This window comes from Bactrocera tryoni, chromosome 5 (assembly GCF_016617805.1).
Source record: "Bactrocera tryoni isolate S06 chromosome 5, CSIRO_BtryS06_freeze2, whole genome shotgun sequence".
Lineage (NCBI taxonomy): Eukaryota > Metazoa > Arthropoda > Insecta > Diptera > Tephritidae > Bactrocera > Bactrocera tryoni.
The window spans coordinates 2,156,628-2,177,846 of record NC_052503.1 but is presented as its reverse complement, the minus strand read 5'-3'; the positions used below and the strand labels follow the sequence as shown (position 1 = coordinate 2,177,846).

At 33.5% G+C, this 21,219-nt stretch overlaps 1 protein-coding gene across 3 annotated transcripts in view; it reads right to left on the bottom strand.

The window, feature by feature from the left end:
- Positions 1-5,599: 5,599 nt before the first annotated feature.
- The window catches only part of LOC120778481 (connectin), an 86,231-nt gene continuing 70,611 nt past the window's right edge, over positions 5,600-21,219 (bottom strand). For all 3 annotated transcript variants that reach the window (XM_040110297.1, XM_040110298.1, XM_040110299.1), the window contains one exon: positions 5,600-7,634. In XM_040110297.1, coding sequence (XP_039966231.1) covers positions 6,643-7,634 — 992 coding nt within the window. In that variant the 3' untranslated portion in view covers positions 5,600-6,642. The remainder of the gene's footprint in view (positions 7,635-21,219) is intronic.

Genomic DNA, 21,219 nt, shown 5'->3' with positions numbered 1-21,219 from the left:
CGTTTTCTAGTATGCGCACTTAGAGTTAGCTGCTATGTGAGCTGTAAATCTATATATCTGTGTATATATACTTATATACTAATATATATATAAATTTAACATTAATTTTAATTAATTTTTCATCAGTTTAAATTTAATTGATTATTCTTTTTTTTGCGTTTTCTTAATTAAATCTTTTTCCGTAAATTTTTTTGTTCAGTTGCCTTTTGCTCTAATTTGGCTTCAATATATTTATCGTACATACATATAATTGTATATGTATTTAAATATGCACAATACCTATATATATATATGTATATATAAATTTTTGCCCGCTTATACTTACATACACTTATACGCCTACGTATAGCTAATCTTATATCTTCTTAGCACTTAAAACTTATAGATTTCTTATTTTTACGCTTCAATCGCTTTATTTATTGAACATTTCATATCTTTCGGAATTTTTTTCTTGCTTTCGCAAATACTTTCAATTACTATTTGTGCTTTTTAATAAATTAATTCATCAAGTCCTATGGCGCTACATTTGTTTCCTTTTTAACTATTACCCACCAATTTAGTACAATAACAGCATATACTATACGTTCGAGTGTATCGTGTGTGTGAGTAGGTTGACTGCAGCCACAATTTATTTTCGTCCAGCCACTGTTAATTTTACCTTGGAAATATGCTTTCATGCACCGTTTCAACATTGATTCTGCTGAATCTCACTAGCTCTAAACTACTGGGATGCCACTTTTGTGTATGGGTGTGTAGTTGTGTGCTTAGCTGGCAGTTCATTTTATTTATTTGGCGCAAATTACTATTTTATTGATGCCATCAATCAATTATTGGTTAACAAATTGGCTGTGAATTCAATTTCTGGAAATTTATTTTTTTGTGCCAAAATTAAATGAAATGTTGTTTTTGTAACACGAAGCTAATGGATTCTCGGAATACACACCTACATATACATATAGTATGAATCTATAAATGCACAAGTAGAATTGCAAGTAAAAGTGCATAAATTTACATTTTATTTAAAAATATACATTCCACTACACAGTACTGCGATCAATTGAGTTAAATATGCATTAGACCGAAATACAATTTGAATACTTTGAAACAAGCAGCCGAACCGTGTGGGTGATCACTATGAATTATATCAGTGCATTGCAGCTATTTTTGTGTTAAAAACACTTCTGGTATAAAGTGTATGTATGAAGTGCAAAATATTGGCACCGAGCACTTTTGGAACTTCTAAAAGCGATCGACAATAAGCGAATTTGACAAGTACTTTTAATGAATATTTACAAAAGTGAACTCAGCAGAAGTCGGATGTACCAAGTACTCATAAAACTCGAAACCGCTTGAGGAATATTGAAGATGTCAGTAAATTTTGAAAATAATAGCGACAAATTATCAGTCAGACAGATGGACATGACTGAATCAACTCAGCTCACCATGCTGATTATTTATATATAGAATACATTTTATATGATTTCCGATGTTTATGTCTAGGTGTTACAAATATCGCGGCAAACTTAATATAATCTATTTAGAGTAGAAAAACTTTTAGGTTAGGCACTGAATTTTAATCTTTTTTTACACGAAATAATAATAGTTATTTGCAGCTTTATAAAGGAGTTAAGGACTTGTCAATAGTGTATTGTATAGTTAGCGCTGGTCTGCGGTGTGAATATTTAGGCGAATCAGTGTGTGAGCTCAATAAAATGGTTTCGTTCAACTTATTTCCCGTGTCTTCAGCTCCTTGATTGTCAGCTAAAAGTAGTATTATTTGCTATTCACTTAGCAAATTTTAATGTTTTTTAATTCTATATAGTTTTGAAGTTGGTTTAGTACTATTGAACAAAGCATTACGCTTTTAAATATTTTTAAAATCAAATATTTTTTTAAAAGTAACGAAATTGATACAAAATTTTTTTTCATGCATCATTTTTTTTGTTGATTCTGTTTAAAAACTTATCAAGTTTGAAACAGCAAGAAACTGAAGACTTTAAAAAATTTTACGCTCAACGCTTGTTCACAAATATTTTATGGAAAGGGCTTTCACTTATTAAGAAAAGGCCTTACAATAAGTAAGAACTTGTATGTTGTTTCCCCCAGAGTTGTTATTATGTTTTTTAATAGTCCAATTAGGTTTGTTTTAAAATTCATTTTAGGTTTCTATAACCGAGTGCACTTACATATATACATATACATACATGTACATGCATGTATATTTGTAGCTGCTGCTTGTAGCTTCTCATCGATCTCACATTTATTACCATTTTTTACAAGTATTATGCTCTGCATTTCTCATATTTTGATTTATAAATATGACATTTTCATATTGATACCTGACAGTTCTTTCTACACTTACATACGCATATTTCTATATACCTCTGACTATATTCAAATATGCAAATCCACATATATTTTTTACATATATCCTTTGCTTTAATGGCTTTAGCTTTCCCCATTACTAATCATTACTATTTCATAGACCTAATATTACTATTAAAGACTTTTTTGTTTTTGACCTTTTTTTCTTTATACATTATCGCATTATCAGTCTTAGGCTATAAAAAAAGTTTCGCAATTTACTTAACCAATAATTCAATTGATACGAAAATATTTTGATGAACATTAATCGTATTTATGTATAATTGCAAAAATAACTCAAGCAAGAAAAACTAAGTGACAAGAATGAAAAAAGTGTGGTTGTGTCCTCATTTGCACACATACTTCCTAAGAATCTTTTTTGAATTGCAAAAATAAAAATGCAAAAAATATATTTATTAATTAATTAATTGTTCTAAATAAAAATTTTATTCTGAAAAATAAAATAAAAAAATATTTATTAATTATTAACAACAAAATTTCTATTCTATAAAAATTTAAGCAGCAAATGTTATACAGCTTTTAAGCATTTTGTCAATTTCGCGACAATCGAATGCTTACAGTGTCTGTTTCAGTTTCCCTAGTGAACTACCACTAACCCTACGAGTCTCTAACTGCACTATAGAGTTTACAATATTCATGGCAATTTACATATACTTAATATATAATACTTACAAATATCATGTATATATATGCATGTATATATTACAAGCGCGTCGTTTATGTAGCCGTCTCTTAAGCATCTATGGTAGTTGATAAAGTCAAGGCATAGAGGTTTTGGTTAAATCAGGCATCTTTGAAAGGGTAATTTTATAAATTGAATATTAATTTAATAAGATAAATAGAAGAAATGTAAAATATTGATCAAGAGTAATAGTTTAACTAATATAAATTTACTTTTTATAGAATAGAATAAATAGTCTGATAAATAATAGAAACTATCACTAAAGATGCAGTTGAAAATTACTGATGAATTTTAGACTCACTTTAAAGAAACCTTTCATTGCATCAGTTAAAAAATTCTAAACAAAATTTTCAGGACTATCTTTAGTATATTAGTCTATTTCAGAACCAGTTTGCTATTAAACACTTAAACCCAATAAAATTTAACAATAGAGACTCCAAACTATTCGAAACAATGTTAGAATCTCCGCGGCATTGCCGAACTGCTCTAAGACTTAGTTCGTAGTGTAATATTCTGAACGATCATCGTCTCATAATAATCCGTTTCTGAAGTAAAAGAGTCGAGTTTTTATATCGATATATGTATATATGGATTCACGGTAATGAATGGAATTTTGATAGTGAGTGTAGAGCTGAATAAGTTCTGAATTAATTTACCAAGTCGACTATATGTATATCCCAAATTTTATTTGCATAAAATATTTCGTGTCTGGTGAAAACTGCTTAGAAATATAGCAAATATGGTCAATATGTGATATTTGCCTCCAATATATTTTTATGGAATAAGAACTGTTACACACCAGCATAAAGGGCGAAAGCAAAACAAACCAAAACATAAAAAACAATATTTACAAAAATACATATAAATAACGGTAACAAAAGTGGAAAAAAATATTTGAAAAGAATTAACAAGTTCAATGTTTTTTGTATACTTTTTATGTTATTGTAAATTCTGCAACCACTACGACGCATCTGAAAGTTGCCACATTTTTTAGCAGCAGCACTATAAAAACCTTTAAACACAATTCTTTTTAGCTATTTTCCATTCTAGCACTTAATATACTCTTTATTTGTTTCCAGTTTCGCTTTTTATGACTTCGGCCACTTTTTCTATCATTTATTATTTATTTAGTTTTAATATGTCCATTCACTTTGTGGTTTTTTGTAGTTGAAAATGAAACACCAGTACATCGGAGGTTTTTTGCTTTGTAAATTCGCACATTTTTGTGCGTGCGTGAGTGTCTATTTGTTAGTGTGACATGCCGGCAAATGTATTTTTAAGAGTTTTAGCGATTATTGTGTTTATATAAATATTTCAATTAAATGTTTTTTCGCACTTAGAACTTATATGTGTTCTTGTGTAAGTTTCTTCAATTCTGGCGGTGAAATTCAATTCGCTCGACCGAGCCGAATGAACTGCATATTTACATACATATATAATTATTTTTAACCGAATATTAATATTCTATAGAAAATGATTTTGTGTTTTTTAGAAAGCAATATTTTATATTTATTTACAACGGGATTTCATAAAGCGCCTTAAAAACGTCAATAAAATTAAAACCTTAACCTTTTTCTTGTTTTTTTGCAATTTTTCTTTTTTAATTGTCTGTAAGTACATAAGTTGACCTTTGATAGCTCGAAAATGAACGAAAAAGTTTAAAATTCGTTTGAGAAGTTATTAAAATTAATAAAATAATTTTTTGAACTCAGTGTGAATATATATATATTTGCTTTTCAAAGCTGGCAAATTAATAGTATTTATAATGACAAAATATCTTAGTTAGCTCTTTCATCATATGGTAAGCTCTTTCCTATATTTCAATTGTCCAGTAGATTTTTCTGTAGTATAATCCTTTGCCTTTGTTGGTCATATCGATCATTCATGACGAAAATGTTGCTTACTTTTCGCCGCAAAACTGAAATAAATTCGTTAACAAATGCTTCCACTTTCAGCCTAGTTCTCTTAAAGAAATTAGCTAAAAAATGCTTTCTATAATAATAATTTTTAACAACAAAAATCTTTTAGATTAAGCAGACCTTTTAGCCCAATTAAATAAAAAAACGAAAATAATTGTTTTTTATATTTTTAAAATCTTATCATTTTTTCTCTTGCAACCAAGATTACCACTAAATATCTCTGATTTGGCTGAAATCAAAACAATTTTGAGGAACCTGTTAAATTTTGAATAAATAGTCTCGTTATTTAAAATTTTTGTAATTTTTTTATTAAAGAAATAAAGCAAGCACAAGTCGTTGTTCTTTAGCTATTTTATATACTTAAAACTAATTAGTAAAATTAAGTTATATTTGGGCATCAGGAAAGCACAAAAAACATTTATTTCTCAAAAAAGTACGAAATTTTATATAGCAAATGGTGGTAACAAGCCGATCATTCTTTTCTTGCAAACACATGGAAAAATACGAAATTATAAAAATTGTTGATATTATAAATAAAATAAACATTAATAAATTAAAAATACATTTTTAGTTAAACATAAAATTTTCTCAATAAAAAATTGTAACTGTAAAATAAGCAGCGTATTTTATTAATTTTAATGCATTAATTATTTTTACACTTAACTAATTAGTTTTGTATAAATACAATTACCATTTATATAGCAATATACATATATATGTATCTAATTTAAGTTTTTTATTCTCTCATTAGGCGCTAATTCCTAGCTTTAATGTTTAATTGTCGCCGCTTGACAGGCGAAAGAATTCATTTTGAGTTGCTTAAAGCTAAGTGCTTTACCATTTGCTTTCAATTCTACATCTTACACTTAATTATAATATAAAGTATATTTAAATTTAACTTTTTTTTATGTGGCTTTGTATGATTCCTATAGCAAAAAAAGCATACAGTTAATTGAAGCTCGTCTTCAAGTTTCTTATGGTTTTTGTGTTCAAACTTATTAAGCGTCTATTCTTTAACTGCTTAATAATATTTTGTTAATGAACATTACAGCTTGGGTTTGTTTATTCAATAAGAATTATTATTATAATTATTATTATTTTTTTGTTTTATTAATTTTTTTTTATTGATATTTACAATCATAAGCTAACTACAAATTATGTATGCCCAGTTTTATGCCAGTTTGCTTAAGCTGGCCGCCAGAAGCTGTTCAAGTAGGCATTCAAATGTGGTTCTTGTTATTTTTTCATTTTAAGATTTTTCGCTTGTGTTTAATGGTTTTTAATATGTACAGTGTTTGCTAAAAGTTCTGTATTTACGCTGTCCAATGCGTTGGCGCACGCAAGAGATCGTTTCATAATAAATATGCTGACACGTGTATCTAAGTATGTGTGTGAATTGTTACAAATTATTTGTAATAAAAAAACACCTAAAAATAGTTGCATTAAATTCTATTTAAAATTTTTCAATTCACTTCAAAATAGTCAAAGAAAATTATTAAATCATTATTTTTTTATAAATTATTGTTGCAAATTACCAGTGTATTTCCCATATTGGCAATTGTCTACACACATATATTTTCGCAGTATTCTTAAACGCAGACACACAGTTTAATAGAATTACTGTTACCTATTACACCCGCGCGCCATCATTACTCTTTAACCGCTGCGCCGTCTGCTGCTGAAGCGCAACATTATCGCCGCCACGCCCACCAGAGTCGTCGTTGCCATTGACAGAGCGCTGCCGGCCGAAGACATATTGCTCTGCGCCTGATTGCTGCGCACATCCATGAGATCGCGCGACAATGGCAACTCTGTCGGATCGCTGAGCTCGTCGTGACACGGCAGACGCTCGGGTTTCAACAAGAACAGACACACCTTGATGCCCAGCGGCTGTGGCTTGCTAGCGCCGTGCTCGTTGATTGTATTGGTCATGCCAATCACATCGTTGGTTTGCTGATTGTACAAAGCATTCTGTTTGAGCGCGTCCAAGCCTTCGCCCAGTTCGATTTGTTGTGCCAACAGCAGGCCATGCGGCGCAGCAGCGCCACCGCCTAAGCCGGCTGCTTCGTCGTAGTAGTCATCTCTTAGTTTTGCGGGCAATACGGATTTCTTCTTCTTCTCACCAACAATATTGGCGGTGGCGACGTCTGGTATACCTGAAGCTGCCAAGAGTGCGTCCTTGTACACTTCCGGCTGACTGCTGGCGACAACAGTGAGCTCACTGCCGTCGGCCAACGAGCGCTTGCTTAGCGACAGCACGTGTTCACCGTGTTCGGGTGTCAGTGCAACGGCGGCGGCATCGATCACGTCGACATTCTCATCGACGTTTAGCTGCATTTGTCCCAGACGTTGTCCATTGCCGCCGACACCGCGCTGTGTGCCGCCATTTTGTCGTGACTTGGAGAAGCGTTTGCGTCCGCTATTGTTGCCACCGAGGTGTAGTTCGGCGCTGTTGGCGCCATTGTAGCTGCTGCCGATGTTAAGCAGATCTAAAATGTGATTTGGTACGGGCTCAACAAAGTTGGCAATTTTCGGATCATGCAGTGTGCAGACGAAAGTCTCAAGCGCCTCACGCAATGCCGTGTAGCGCGTACGATTTTTCAGCTCAAACAGCCATTGAAGACGACAGTCGCAAACGAAGTTATTATCTGCAATGAAAAACGAGAGGAAAGGAGAAATGTTAACAATGTTACAAGTGTGCGATTGCTGAGGTCGTACTAAGACCATATGCAGATATGTGGGCGCCACAATGGAACAAATCATTTTTGCAAGAACAATACAATGTGCGGCCTACTAGGCAATGCAAAGCACATTCGAGTACAAATAGAAGAAACACTGTTTGATTGACAAGCTGAAAATTGCTTAGCAGTTCGTCAGCTTCGATGCATTGCGACCACATATGTTGGGTTCGAAGGAGTGAAGCGCAAAATATTGCCAATTTTATGACATAGTTGCTCCGATAGATACCCTTCAAGACTAAATTAGCTGATTTGTTTTTAGAACCCTCTGACATGCTTAAGTTCATTGCTTGGATATGATGGTTCTGCAAACAGAGACTAATGCCCGGTTTCACAGTCCATACTTAAGTTGTGCCTAAATAAAATCTTAGCTAAGTATTGTTGCAAACTGAGTGGTCGTTTGCGTTTCACAGTCAATGCTCAATTTCTATAAAATTTTATTATGATATATGGCAACGTTATGGGCAACATATGTTTTACAAATGTCATTCATGAAAATATGTTTGAAATATTTAAATTATAACAGACAATACATAAATTTGCGAGGAAAATTATATCAAAAATTGATGAAAACAACAAAAGAACCCCAAATTTCATCACTAGCGAGTAAAGCAAATTCAAAACAAAAATCAGCTGTTATTAAGTATGCACTGTGAAACCGGGCATAAGTTTTGCTAGATGGAGAAAGAGTTAAGCGGACCACCATACCATACAAATATCATCTGACCAAATTTTACACAGACTGACTGATAAAACGTACATTTTTCCGAATTTTAATACAAATCTTTATAATTGCGTTCAAAATAGGTCAAAGTTTAATCCAATTTTCAAAACATTTTTTGTAAGCTTCGCTGAGATGGCCTTCAGTGCTTTCAGCGAATGTAGTTCTTCCGGTGTGGACACAATTTGGAGCACCATTCGTTAAATTGTTGAAGAGTTTCAACGTCGGATTCATAAATATACGTGCCGTCAATACGAGTGATGTTTTTGGTGAGTGAAAAGTTCTCAGGTCTTTTGGCACAAATCTAGTAGTGATGAGCTTCATATCCAAAGCATCAAGCGAAATGAGTTGATTCGATTCGGAACAGATGACTGGAATCTCTCTGATACCAACACTGCGATTTTCAAGCACTATTAGTCGTGGAACAGTTTGTTATCGATTCGATTTGTACGCGCAGTATAATGGATCAGTCCGGATCAAATTTGATAAGATGTTATATGATAATCATATCTCGAAATAATTTTGAAAACGGATCTTAAATGTTGCATATTCGAAAGTTTCAGGACGACGTGTATTCAATATTATTAGGAATTACTTGCAGTTTAAAAAAAGCTTTCCTGAAACTGAGAACCACCATAATGTAAACATTCAAAATCGCATGTTTTCGTGCCCATTTCCCCCTATCTTTAGCAACTTATGTACTAAACGGATTTCCTCTGAATGTTCTCCATACTTCTTGCTGTCATAAAGGGTATAAGCCTTCATCCTAATTTCCGTAAACTGCATTTCCTTGACTTTCAAGCGAATGAATCTACACGTTGTGCACAGTTCAATGCGTTCAACCTGTGGAATGCAACAATACGCGCACTGAATACAGTGTCCAATGCTTTTGTGTTTTGCTACATCTTCTCGTTTGCTTTTGCTCTTGCTTTCGCAACTCTTTTGTTTTGGCTGTGTTCTCTGCCTTTAACTAAAAGCGCAGCAGCGCTGTCAAGCGTTTCAATTACGTGCTCAATTATTAGCCTTCACGCCCGGATCGAAGACAAAGGTCACCGACACACACACACACATACAGGCGGGTGGAACGATGAGCAAAGTATGCACTGCCTTGCAAGCATCTAAAGCTCTACAATGATTGCTAAAATGTATGCGCTCATCTTACCAACTACCGTTTTTTGCAGACACACGCACACACATACTTGCATAAATAAAGACTTTAAAAAGCGTGCAGCAACGGCGTTTGTCTTTTCAGTTGCTCAGAAGCTGGCTGAACGGCCAAAGTGTGGCTTTTGTTTGCTCTTCGCATTCAAATATGCAGCCACTTGTCTCTTTGACCGCTCGCCAGCACTCCGTTATCCGTCGATCTATTCAACTATCTGTCACCCATCCACTTTCCGTCACGTTTACCAATTTCTATTTCGAATTGAAATTCGTAGTCCGTCTCACCAGAATACACTCTCTCACATACATACACACACTTGCGTACATGGAGATACATTTTTTTGCTTGGTAACACATTGTCTTGCCTCGCCTTGCCCGCCCCTTTGTTAACGTATGTCGCCTGCCGGTATTTTGTTTCGTTCGAATTGCCACCCAATTGAGTTGTCGCTGTCAATTTATAGAGTTGTTGCCGTCCGAATCTCAGTCGCATTGTGACTTGACGTTAAATTTCCGAAAATTTCAAATTTCATTGCTTTTTGTCTGGCTACTCGGTCGCTCCTGACTTCCCGAGCTGCATTTTATTTCATTGCAGTTGACTTGAGTTTGCACTTTGTTGTTTTTGTTTTACTCGTCTTTCTTCTTCGACCTAAGCAATTGGCAGAACAATTAAAAGATTTTGACTGCAGTGTTGACGCTGTCGGTTTCGATTACCTTCAAGGCATACTGGAATCCCAGTCAAGCTGCCATTGACGTTATCAATAATAGACAGTTTGTGACAATATTTGTTTAAAACTTTGCACCGTTAATTCAGTATTGATTTCCGGAATTACAAATACATTGGTTTCGATAGTTTCACTTTCTCGACAATTTTATGCAGTAATAGCAGATGTTGAAGACAGGTTTGAGGTTAATCTAGTTATGGAAAAGTTGAGTAGGCAAAGCACTGAAATCGAAGTAATAAAGTTTAATTATTAAGTTTTTAGGCTTAAAATTTATTTTTTTTCACTTCGAACAAGGCATATTAAATTCAACACGAAGTTTGCCACAAGCTGAAGGAAACGGGAGACCTTATAAAACGCACATATAAACTTGACTAGCTGTGTCTGAAATTTTTCGCTATCTTCATTTTGGATAAAATGGACTCTTCAAAATACATTTTTAAAGATTTCATCTTAGTAATTCTAACGAGTGTGTAAAATAATTTTATTTTAATTTTTTAATTTATTTTCGAATAAAAATCATCAGGTGAAAGCACCAAGGTTTTAAGACTATCATTTTTTGTTTGTACAGAGAAGTTCTGCCAGTTATGTGCATCCTCACGGTGCACGGTGGTTCCTCCCATACGACAAAAATAAAAAAGTCTATGTTTATATATTGGGCTTGTAGCTAAATAAATAGTTGCATATGCCATTAAATTTATGTATTTTGAGTTTGTTTTGATTATTTCTAACGGAACTTCTTGAGTGAAAGCAACATATGTACGGCCTTGCACAGAAGTAAATAGTTGACAAAAATAAAAGCGAAAGCAACGTGTACATTCAACTGCAAAAGTTTAATTTAAAAAAGTATCTAAATAAAAATACTGAAAATGGAAATTAAAGTAGATGGTAATAGTATTATTTTTAAGTAATAAAAATTTTTTAAATTGTGCTGTTGTTTTTAGAATAACAAATTTTAATGAAGTGTCTTTTTGATTCAGTTTTGTTGTTCTTTGTTAAATGTATTTGGAGATTTAGTAACTTTGTCAACCGAATGCAGTGACCGGATTAGTGTGTAAATGTTAATACAAGTATATAGTTTAAAATAATATTAAGTTCATGTGCAGGGATTTGCAGGTTTCTAAATAAAGTTCATTAAACTAACCTAACTTTTTAGTTTCACAGTGTATTTTGTACATCAAATGTGCGTGTTATAGCATTGGTTTTTGCAAGTAATGTCAATAAACAAATGTAGAATTAGTTGTTGTTGCGTCACTCTCTCTCTCTGAGATTTTTATTTTTTAAATTTCTTATCGTATTAACGTCTAATCAATGCATAGTTTCGCGCTCCTATATTTTTGAAATTTGGTGCTCCAAAAATGGATCAAATACGACGAAAGATCAGGAAGTTTTTGAAGAAGTTTTTGAAGATATAGTCAGAAAAACAGGTTTTGAAGGTGACGAACATCCGTTTGATGATATACTGAAATGTGTAAAATATTTATGCAGACGCATTGGGGTGATGTGGAAACAAAACCATCGCGTAAAGTCAGACGTTATAAGAAACTACTCGGATTGGATCTCTTACAAAGAGATTGTTACCTTAAGTCTCGAAACTCTATCTTTGCCATCTGAAAAAGAAGAAGCAAAAGCGAGTAAACGTGGTCGCCCAACTGCTGATTTCTCTGCATGCTCCTAACGGACTAAGCAACGTAGAATAGCAAAATTGGCAGAAATTGATAAAATGGCAAATTAGGTCGGCAGAAGATAAAACTCAATTCATGGAAAAAAAAATTCAAATAAGTTTAGATCAGAAATGGGTTTAATAGTGGACATGCCAAAAACAGGAGGTAGTGGGACGTCAAACGTTGGCAACACGGCTAGACACATTTTTAATAATGCTGGTTTGGTTTCTCAAATAGCGGGCGTTGACGAAGAGCTCATACTAAGATGTGCAGCATTACTGCAAGCTATGTCATCAGGATATAAATAAACGCGGACAAATTTAAGCAATTCGCACTTGAAACTGCTAAAGGGCTTGTAGAGAAGTACCCTTGGTTCTATCTTCCACCTTCAGTTCACAAAATCCTAGTGCATGGTTCCGAAGTCATCGAGAGTGCAATAATATCCATTGGAGAACTATCAGAGGAAGCTGCGGAAGCCAAAAACAAGGATATTAAGAGGTATGAGCTTCAACATACGAGGAAAACTTCTCGAATTGCAACAAATATGGATTTACTAAATATGTTTTTGTTGAGCTTAGATCCATTTATTACAGGTCAACGAAAATTGCCATACAAAAAGAAAAGCGCATTTTTAAAATCTACAATAAAATTGTTGGAAGACTAATTACGTAAAGGAATTTTTTATTGAGGTTGACAACGTCCTTATCTTTCTTGTAAATTAATAAAATTTTTATTTGAACTGTAAAAAATAAATTGTTTAATTTTATAAAATTAAATGGCACATCCGTTTTTCTTTCTATTCATTAATAATAAATCCGGGAATTGGAACAAAATTTATCACATGCTCAGGTATTTTAACGTTAGAATTATATATGTAGAATATGAAAAGTGGGCGTTATACAATTGCGATTTTTTCAGAATATCGTACTTGCATGAACAGAAATATGCTGTGTATATTGCAGGTCAGTATCTCTATTCTAACTATTTTTGTCGCTATCCTCCATACAAATGGAACCACTGTGCGGTGTTTACTGAGAAATTTCATGGAAAAATATGCAGAAGGTTTTCGTGCGGATAAAATATTGGCCTAAAAATATAGTGAAAATTGTACAATTTTTTCGTAACTTAATAAATAAAGATAAACAGTCACAGTGATAAACTGTCGTAAGACATTTTTTGTGTATGTCCTACATTAAAACGTTACTAAAGCGCATATCATGCCGCTTCGACCAAGCTGCTGAAGGTTATGCCTCCAGCGTTACGTAAATGGAAAAATCTCACGACTGTCTTTCCAACAAAATTAGTACTGACAAAGTATATCCATATGTCTGCATAAACATGCATACGAATATATCAAAAATATTCGCATTTACATAAATATTTAAAGTTTTAATTTCGTAAGTCAAATTGCTATTAAAATGACATGAATATATGAACGTGTATATGTGTGTGTAAATGCATGGCAAGACCACATCAAGTCAAGGGTAAACTAACTAACCACTAACGGACTGAGTGGCAAAGTGACTTGGCCTCAAACCGCATCCCACTCAACTAACGGTCAAGCGTTCGTAAACTAATTTAAAACTAACTAAACACAATTCACTGTAACCCGAAATGCACTTAGCAATTCCAGGCAACAGCTGTACAGTACTCACACACACACCATTGGGAAATAAGCAATGAAGGCAACAAATTTGGCGTAAATGTGGCGGAAAGAGGCGACTTTGACGCTTCAAGTGCCGGCATGGCTTGTGGCATTTCGACACATTTCTGAAACGAAAGTTTTCGGGAAAGTGCGCGTGTATGTGTTCGAGCCGCGTATGTGTGGGTGAGTTGCTCAAATGATCACCGCAATAAAATCTAATGAAGTGAAGAATACACACATTATTATACATGAATTTATTGTAAAGCTAGCTCGGCGGAAGTCTAAGGAAGAAATGGTCATTTGAAATAAGTGCGAATGCTTTCACAAATGTTGTCACAACTATGAAATGTCACTTAACTCGATGTAAGTGTAGAAATACTTTTAAGATATGTAAAATATGAAATGTCTTATATTAATGAATATGTGTAGAAATTCATAAAAGTTTGTGTTTTAGTAAGAAGGAATTGACTGGCATATTTTTATGTAAAAACGAAACTTGACTTTTTTTATATTCTAGATTGACATATTTCAGTTGTTCTGCTATATCACTATCTCAGCCAGACATATTAAAAATGGCTAAAATGGCACTTAGAAGTCATATCATCCCTATTGGAAAACCTGGTGTATATCTCAATGAAAAAGAAAAAGTAATAACAGGCAAATGTGTTTCCAAATATAACTCAAAACCAACACAAAGGAAAATATGACATAAACCAAAAATTGGCGTGAAAAACGAAAGGAAGTAACTGGAAAATACCCGCTTGTCTGCTAAAATACTCCTAACAACGCTAACAATGTTGCAACAACATGTCAAGCTAATTTGTCGAGTTGACGCTCATGTAAGTTAAGCGCATACAATGGGGACACATTTAGGCTTTAATAGAAAAAACAAGGAATTGACAAAAACTACCCGCGTCCACACTATCTCGCTCGGTGGGAGGTGTGTACTCGGCAACAGTGACGAGTTCGGCTGTTGGCGTGTGGCAGTGTTGCCAAATTCTGCACGCTTCGAAATGCAGAATATGGGACATTTTCACTAAAAAGCATGAAAATGCTGTCATAATCGCCTGTCGCCTAATTGTAGCAACATTCCATACTTCAAAAGGCTTGCCCATTTCGGTTGTTGTTGCCTTTCAGTTTTTCCCTGTTTTTATTTTACTTGGCTTACCCATTAGCTCTCTGGTTATCCTGCTGTTTCGTACAACTACAACAAAATAGACGTGGTCTGTTATCGTCAGCGCCATTGCAGTTGTTGTTGTCATTGTCTATTTCCATAGCCAGTGGCTACAACATTGGCCTTTGGGACGTACAATTCACCAACGTCGACATGAATATTAGTTTTATCTATGAAAAGCTCCGAAAAGATAAATTTTGTCGGTGTTTTGGTAATTTGTTTTTGCTTTTTTGGGTCTGATGTGTGCTTTTGGCAAAATAACGGGCAAACCATTACACACACACATGCGCATTTGTGTTAAATAGTTGTTAGTAGTTAGTATGCTGGTTCCGCTCTCCTCCCCAGAGTGCAGTCTTGTAAATATTCCAGTAGTTTATTACACACAATATGAATGTAATAAAGAGAATCATCAACAGAGTTTTCAAATTTGAAGTTCCTTTTGCTTTTTGAGTAGTTTCAGTTGTCACTTGATGTGCGGATGTAGGCGGGGGTGTGGGCGCAACACAAGTATGATGAATTCGAGTATGCAAAATCCACTTTACTTATTGCTTTAAGAATATTTTTCTGCAAAATTATATTTCATATATTGGATCTGATTGAGTTGAAAATATATATTCCTCAGTATGTGTGAAATATTAATATAAAGATATTTTACTAGCTATGAGCTGCAAATATTCCAAAGTTCTGTTTTAATTATATGCCACCAAAGACTGCAAGAGCTTACAGTTTTCAAGACAATATTTAAAAAATATATATGTACATAATTCTCTCATCAGTAACTTTGAGGATATGAAAAATTTAATATTTTTGATGAATATTGACAGCAAATAACAAATCGTAAACTAAGAGTATAGAGAAAATTCAGTTATTTGTCGCTTCTCTAATAAAAAATTTATATTTTCAATGAAAATTTACGAGACGCTCATAGATTTTAAGGGTTGAAAGGTGTTCGTAAAAATTCTATAATGAAAGCAAGCAATATTTTCGTTTCAGCCAAATAAACTCTATTAGAAGTCATTTATAGGAACGTTTTTAGCACCTCATCAGAAAATGCTCCTTTCATGTTGATTTTCAGTTTCGGAAGCAGAAAACAGTCACATGGTGATAGGTAGGGAGAGTGGTTGACTGACACCTTGGTGTGGACTCCACCGAATCAGAGCTATATTTGTATTTAAAATTTCTTTACCGGAGTCTTCTTCATCTTCTTCACAGTCATCAATAATATCCCCATGTTTTTCTTTAGTTTGCAGTGGTATGGTAATCGGAAGCCGATCCAGCTATTTAATTTTGCTGAAAAGACACTACCACACACTCGATTATCTACTTTGGAGATTCTTATGCTTGTGTGTGAAAGGAAGGCAATATTGGGGAACGAACTAAAGTTTAATTTTATAGAATGTCGAAAGTAATGGCTAAAAATGAAAAGTTGCTTGATCTAGAATGTTCCTTACTACAGACGACTAATAGGTTTCTTACAGAACAAGTCTGTTGGCAGTAAATGTGAAATAATAAGGACATACGTACGGAGTGTGGGTGGTGAAGGAAATCCCATTTGGGTCTTCATTATATTTATGTAATTCTAAACGCGTCCAGACCTTTGCTTTACTCAAGTCTTCAGATAAAATTTTACAAATGGTCTTTTTACTCCTGTATAACCTTTACGAAACATTCTCTTAGTAACATTTGTATCGATACCAAATTTTTGCATCTCTACAGCACGACTGTCTAGGGCTTTGGTCCTCACGACCATTTTTAAATCGTGTGATCACGTATAAGCACGAGAACGTCTCAAACATCCAACCATCACCTTAATTTTTTTTTTTGCACAATTCGTGTGTTTTACCCAATACTATTTTTATTTGCTCTGTTTAAAAGTGAAAAAATTTCACACTTTTTTCTTCTACTGAAATGTCTGTAATGGTGAAATTTCTTCTTTACATGAATTTAGGTGCGTTTGAATGATAACTCTGTATGTTGTATGGTTGATGTGAAGTTCGGTTATGTTTGGGATATGATTATATACTATATCAATTGAAACTTAGATGAGTTATACTGATCTTTTGCATATTTTCATGTTCATATTAAGAGTTAGAAAAGATCATGGTTTTTCTCCACTCCTAAAAGAGTCTCTACAAATAAGAGAATTTCTTTATCAGTACTTTGTTATTTCCTGGTTTTATTTTATATAAATTGTTATCAGGTAGTGTAGCTTAAGAGCACTCTGCCACTGGATACACTCATATTATCAAAGCTTGAACAGATTGTGGGTCTATATGTAGTGAAAAACAAATGCTTTACACTTATTTGAAATATTCAGTTACATTAAGCATGGAAAATATAAAAATGATTATATAAAAACATTATCGTTAGATAATTTTGCTATTTTCTGTTAGGACCCAAACCAAGAGTCGAATTGTAACTTGGCTAATTATTTTTGTAGCAATAATATTAAGAAAGAAAATGCGTTTGTTTATAATTTGTTTTAATTACTTTAAATTTTAATAAATATTAAAGCAATTAGTTATACGCTTTCTACACAAATTGTTAATTACAAAGTCTGCGCTTTATGTCTTGTTGGCCTTTATCCTTGTCTCCTGCTTTAGGCTTCAGTGGACACATTTGTTGCCAAATATTGTATGCCATTTAATATAAGTTATCAAAGAAAATAAATGTTTGCTTATCTAAGTGCATTTATATAAATTGCAAAGGCATGTTTGTTGTATTTGCGAAACTGGCAATTTATTACACTCTATTAGGAAGCCATTAAAATGCCAAAATAAACATTTGACCCAACAATAAAAACGACAAATTGCATTGTAACACGCGCTTAAATTGACTTTCAAGTGCAAGAAACGCTTATCAACATATATGTGTATGTATGTGTGTATGTAGCTTGAGTTAAGGGGGTACTCTCATGTGAACGCATACATTTTACCACTTTTTAGGAACATTTTTTTTATGCGACAGCAAAACTCAATAATTTTAATTTTTTAATATATGTATTTTTTTTTTGTATTTTCAAATGTACAAAAAAATTTTTTTTTCGTTTTTTACATTTTTAATATATTTTTTTTTTAAATCAAAGTATTCCCCAACAAAAAAAAAGTAGTTCACTGGTCATGGTGATAGCGGCTGTTCATGTCGTCTGAAATAAAAAAATCGAATGGAATATTATTCAGTGGTTCTGCGGCTATCGTCCCTACCAAATATAATCAATTTCATTAAAAAAATGTCGAATTTAAAAAAAAGTCACGAAAATCTTTTTTTTCGTTAAAAATTGTTTAAAAAAATATGAAAATATTTTCGAAAATAAACAATTCTGGTAGGGACGATAACTATAAATGAGTAGAAGAACATATGTAAATTTTAAAGTAATCGGTTGAATACTTTTTTTTAGGACCATGACAGTTTCAGAAAATGATGATTCGAGAGAAATGTAGACTTGTCATGGCGCCTGGTAGACAGTCGCTTACGACACGTCGGCGACTATGAGCTGTAACTTATCAAATACTATGAATTTCGGTCTGAATTTTTCACAGCATGCTTTCAATAGGTTTTACTGTCAAAAAAAAAAAGAAATCGAATTTTCGAAGTGATTATATGAGAATACCCCCTTAAGATGAAAATAACATGCTTGCGAAACAGTTAGTTGGTTAAAAGGAAATCGACTAAGTGTAGCCGTAAAGAACATTTGTTCGGCATATTGATTGTGGGCCATAATTTAGAAATATCTTTAGGTGCATATGTGTATGTGTGATTGGGTATGTGTGTATATATGTATGCCCCTGAAAGGGATATAAATCTAGTGCAATGCAATGATTTGTGGCTTCCAGAACAAAAACAAATGACAGAAAGGCTCAAACATGCACATGCACTTATGTATATATATCTATATATATATATATAAATATATATGTATTGTTTTATTTAATCTACCGACTTTAGATATATATGAATGTGTTATAAATAAGTATTTGCACATGTGCCACTTACGCACGATTAGCTTTCTATCGAACACGATAACACACGCACACATATAGATATATATATACTACCATATATATTCACTGAAACGGATATGGCTGAGGCATGCATGAGCCCACACGATGGGAAATGAGCTGCTCTCACAGGAATGCCATATACACGCACATACTGTTTTCGATCAATTAACTGCATATATGCAGATTAACTTATTTGGTTGAGCTAGCGTTCAGCATTACAATAAAGCAATTTCTAATATTTATGTGCAAATATATTATTTTACAATTATAGATAAATATTTATCAGCGATTTGTGTGCATGCGGTTGCATCGTGGTATTTGCTTAAACTCATATATAATACCGCCGGGTTTGTGTTTTCCGAAGATTAGCTTTTTTCTGCTGGTCTACCGCTTGCTAAATCACCTAAGCTTCCTCGACCATCGAATTATCTTCGACGCATAACTCATTGCGAATGCCTAAATCATCTCTAAAGCTCTGAAGTCAGTTGATTTAAATTAGTTATTCGAATATTGTGCAATCACGCATTTACATATGCAAATATTTGCTGCCAAGTAATTTGGCAACGCATTAGATGTGACTTTAACACCAGCAGGACGATAGAGACCCTGTAGGAAAAACGATGAGGTAAAATAAGAAACTTTTGATCATATTGGGTGCAAATTTAATTAGAGTCAACAAGAAAAAATTAAATGATCAGAATACGTTGCCTACAATATTTGATACTAATTTTCTGGCAGAGAAATGTTACATACTTTCATACAAATGAAAAATTTTGTTTTGTTGTTCGGTTTGACTCGGAAGCAAAATACATGATTAAAAGGTTAGACATTTAGTAGGTTAGTTTTTTTTCCAAAAAAATTGCTTGAACTGGACGACTACATCGTATAGCTGCCATATAAACTCACCGATGGAAACTAAGATAAAGATATAATGTAAAGATGATTTTATAATCAATTATGCAATAAAAAGGATTGAGGATTAGTATAGCCTCGGTACAGCCAAATTTTACGTTATTCTTTTTAATATTTAGAATATAAAGTCCTTTCCTTCCATTATGTTTAAAATTAAATTGTGGTTTTGGAAATCAGCGCGTGCACGAATTTCCAGACAGCATTACATAATATTGACAAACTACCGCCAAATTATGTCAAATAAATTCAAATGTGTGTTGCAACTAACTTGAGACACGCCTGAATTGACTTTTATTGAAATTAAGTGACTCAAGTTCATGTCACACGATTCCCAGTGGGCTAAGCAGGGTACTGACGCTGACACGCGCACATGCCTACATACGCAAGCGATGCTTTTGCTTGATTAAAGCGCACAAGGAAAGCACAGACACACACCTAACTGTACACATACACGCACACAGACCCATACGAGTATGGAAATATTTGCTGACATATTAAATAAACTACAGTCGCGTTTAATCTCAAGTGACTGTTGCCGTGTCTATAAATTTTAAACATTTAATTTCCGTTAGGATATAGTATGGCAAGCGACTACAGCCACAGGGTTTCTCAGAAGACGTCTGGCATACTTGTATTTTTTAAATTTGTTCGGAAAAAATTCGCAGCTTTTGACAAGCGAAGTAAAACGAATTATATTTGTAATTTCACCAGTATATGCAAACATATACGCTCTGGTATGCTTTTTATAAAAGCAGCTGTGCTCAAGGGTGGTTCTCTGTCACTAAAAGATTTTTGTTACTCATACGCCACCGCCAACTCAACCGCATTACGCTTGTAATGAGACTTGTAGTTAACTTAGCGAAAAATTTGCTTAAGAATTTGATACTAAAATGTAGCGGAATTCGCGTGTTTGTATGTTGTTTTGCCACTTATATTTTAACATCCGCAGAGAAGATGCTCAACTGACTTCTTTCTTTCTGCTAAATGCTTCTACTGTGTGTCTTTGTGTGCTTAAACCAGTTGAACCGACTCCCTCAATATTCTTAGTAGCTTGCTGTTGTTCTTGTTTTCTGTGCATTTTTATAAATTTAACTTTTTGTTTGCGCCGAATTTTTCAAAGCTTTTACGCTACTGCTGTCTCCGGTAGAGACGCTCCAATTTATTTTATTTCATTTAATTTCATTGCACTCGCATTTTTTTTGCTCAACCTCCTTTATCTACAGCACTTTTCAGCTTTCCGGCTGCGCTTGTCTGCTTGTGGATATTTTGAAAATTTCTCTTTATGCATTTCGCTTTCACTTAAATTACTTGTAGAAATTTAATGAGTTTCGCTATTTATTTTGTGTTGTTGTTTTATGCTTTGATTGCGCTTTTCTTTCCAAGGCTATTTGCTGTTTATATTCGTATACATATATATACATGTAAGCATGTTTACTTGCATGCTTACGCACATTTACAGCAAATTAAATTTGATTTTTATTCAAATTTGGCCTAAAGT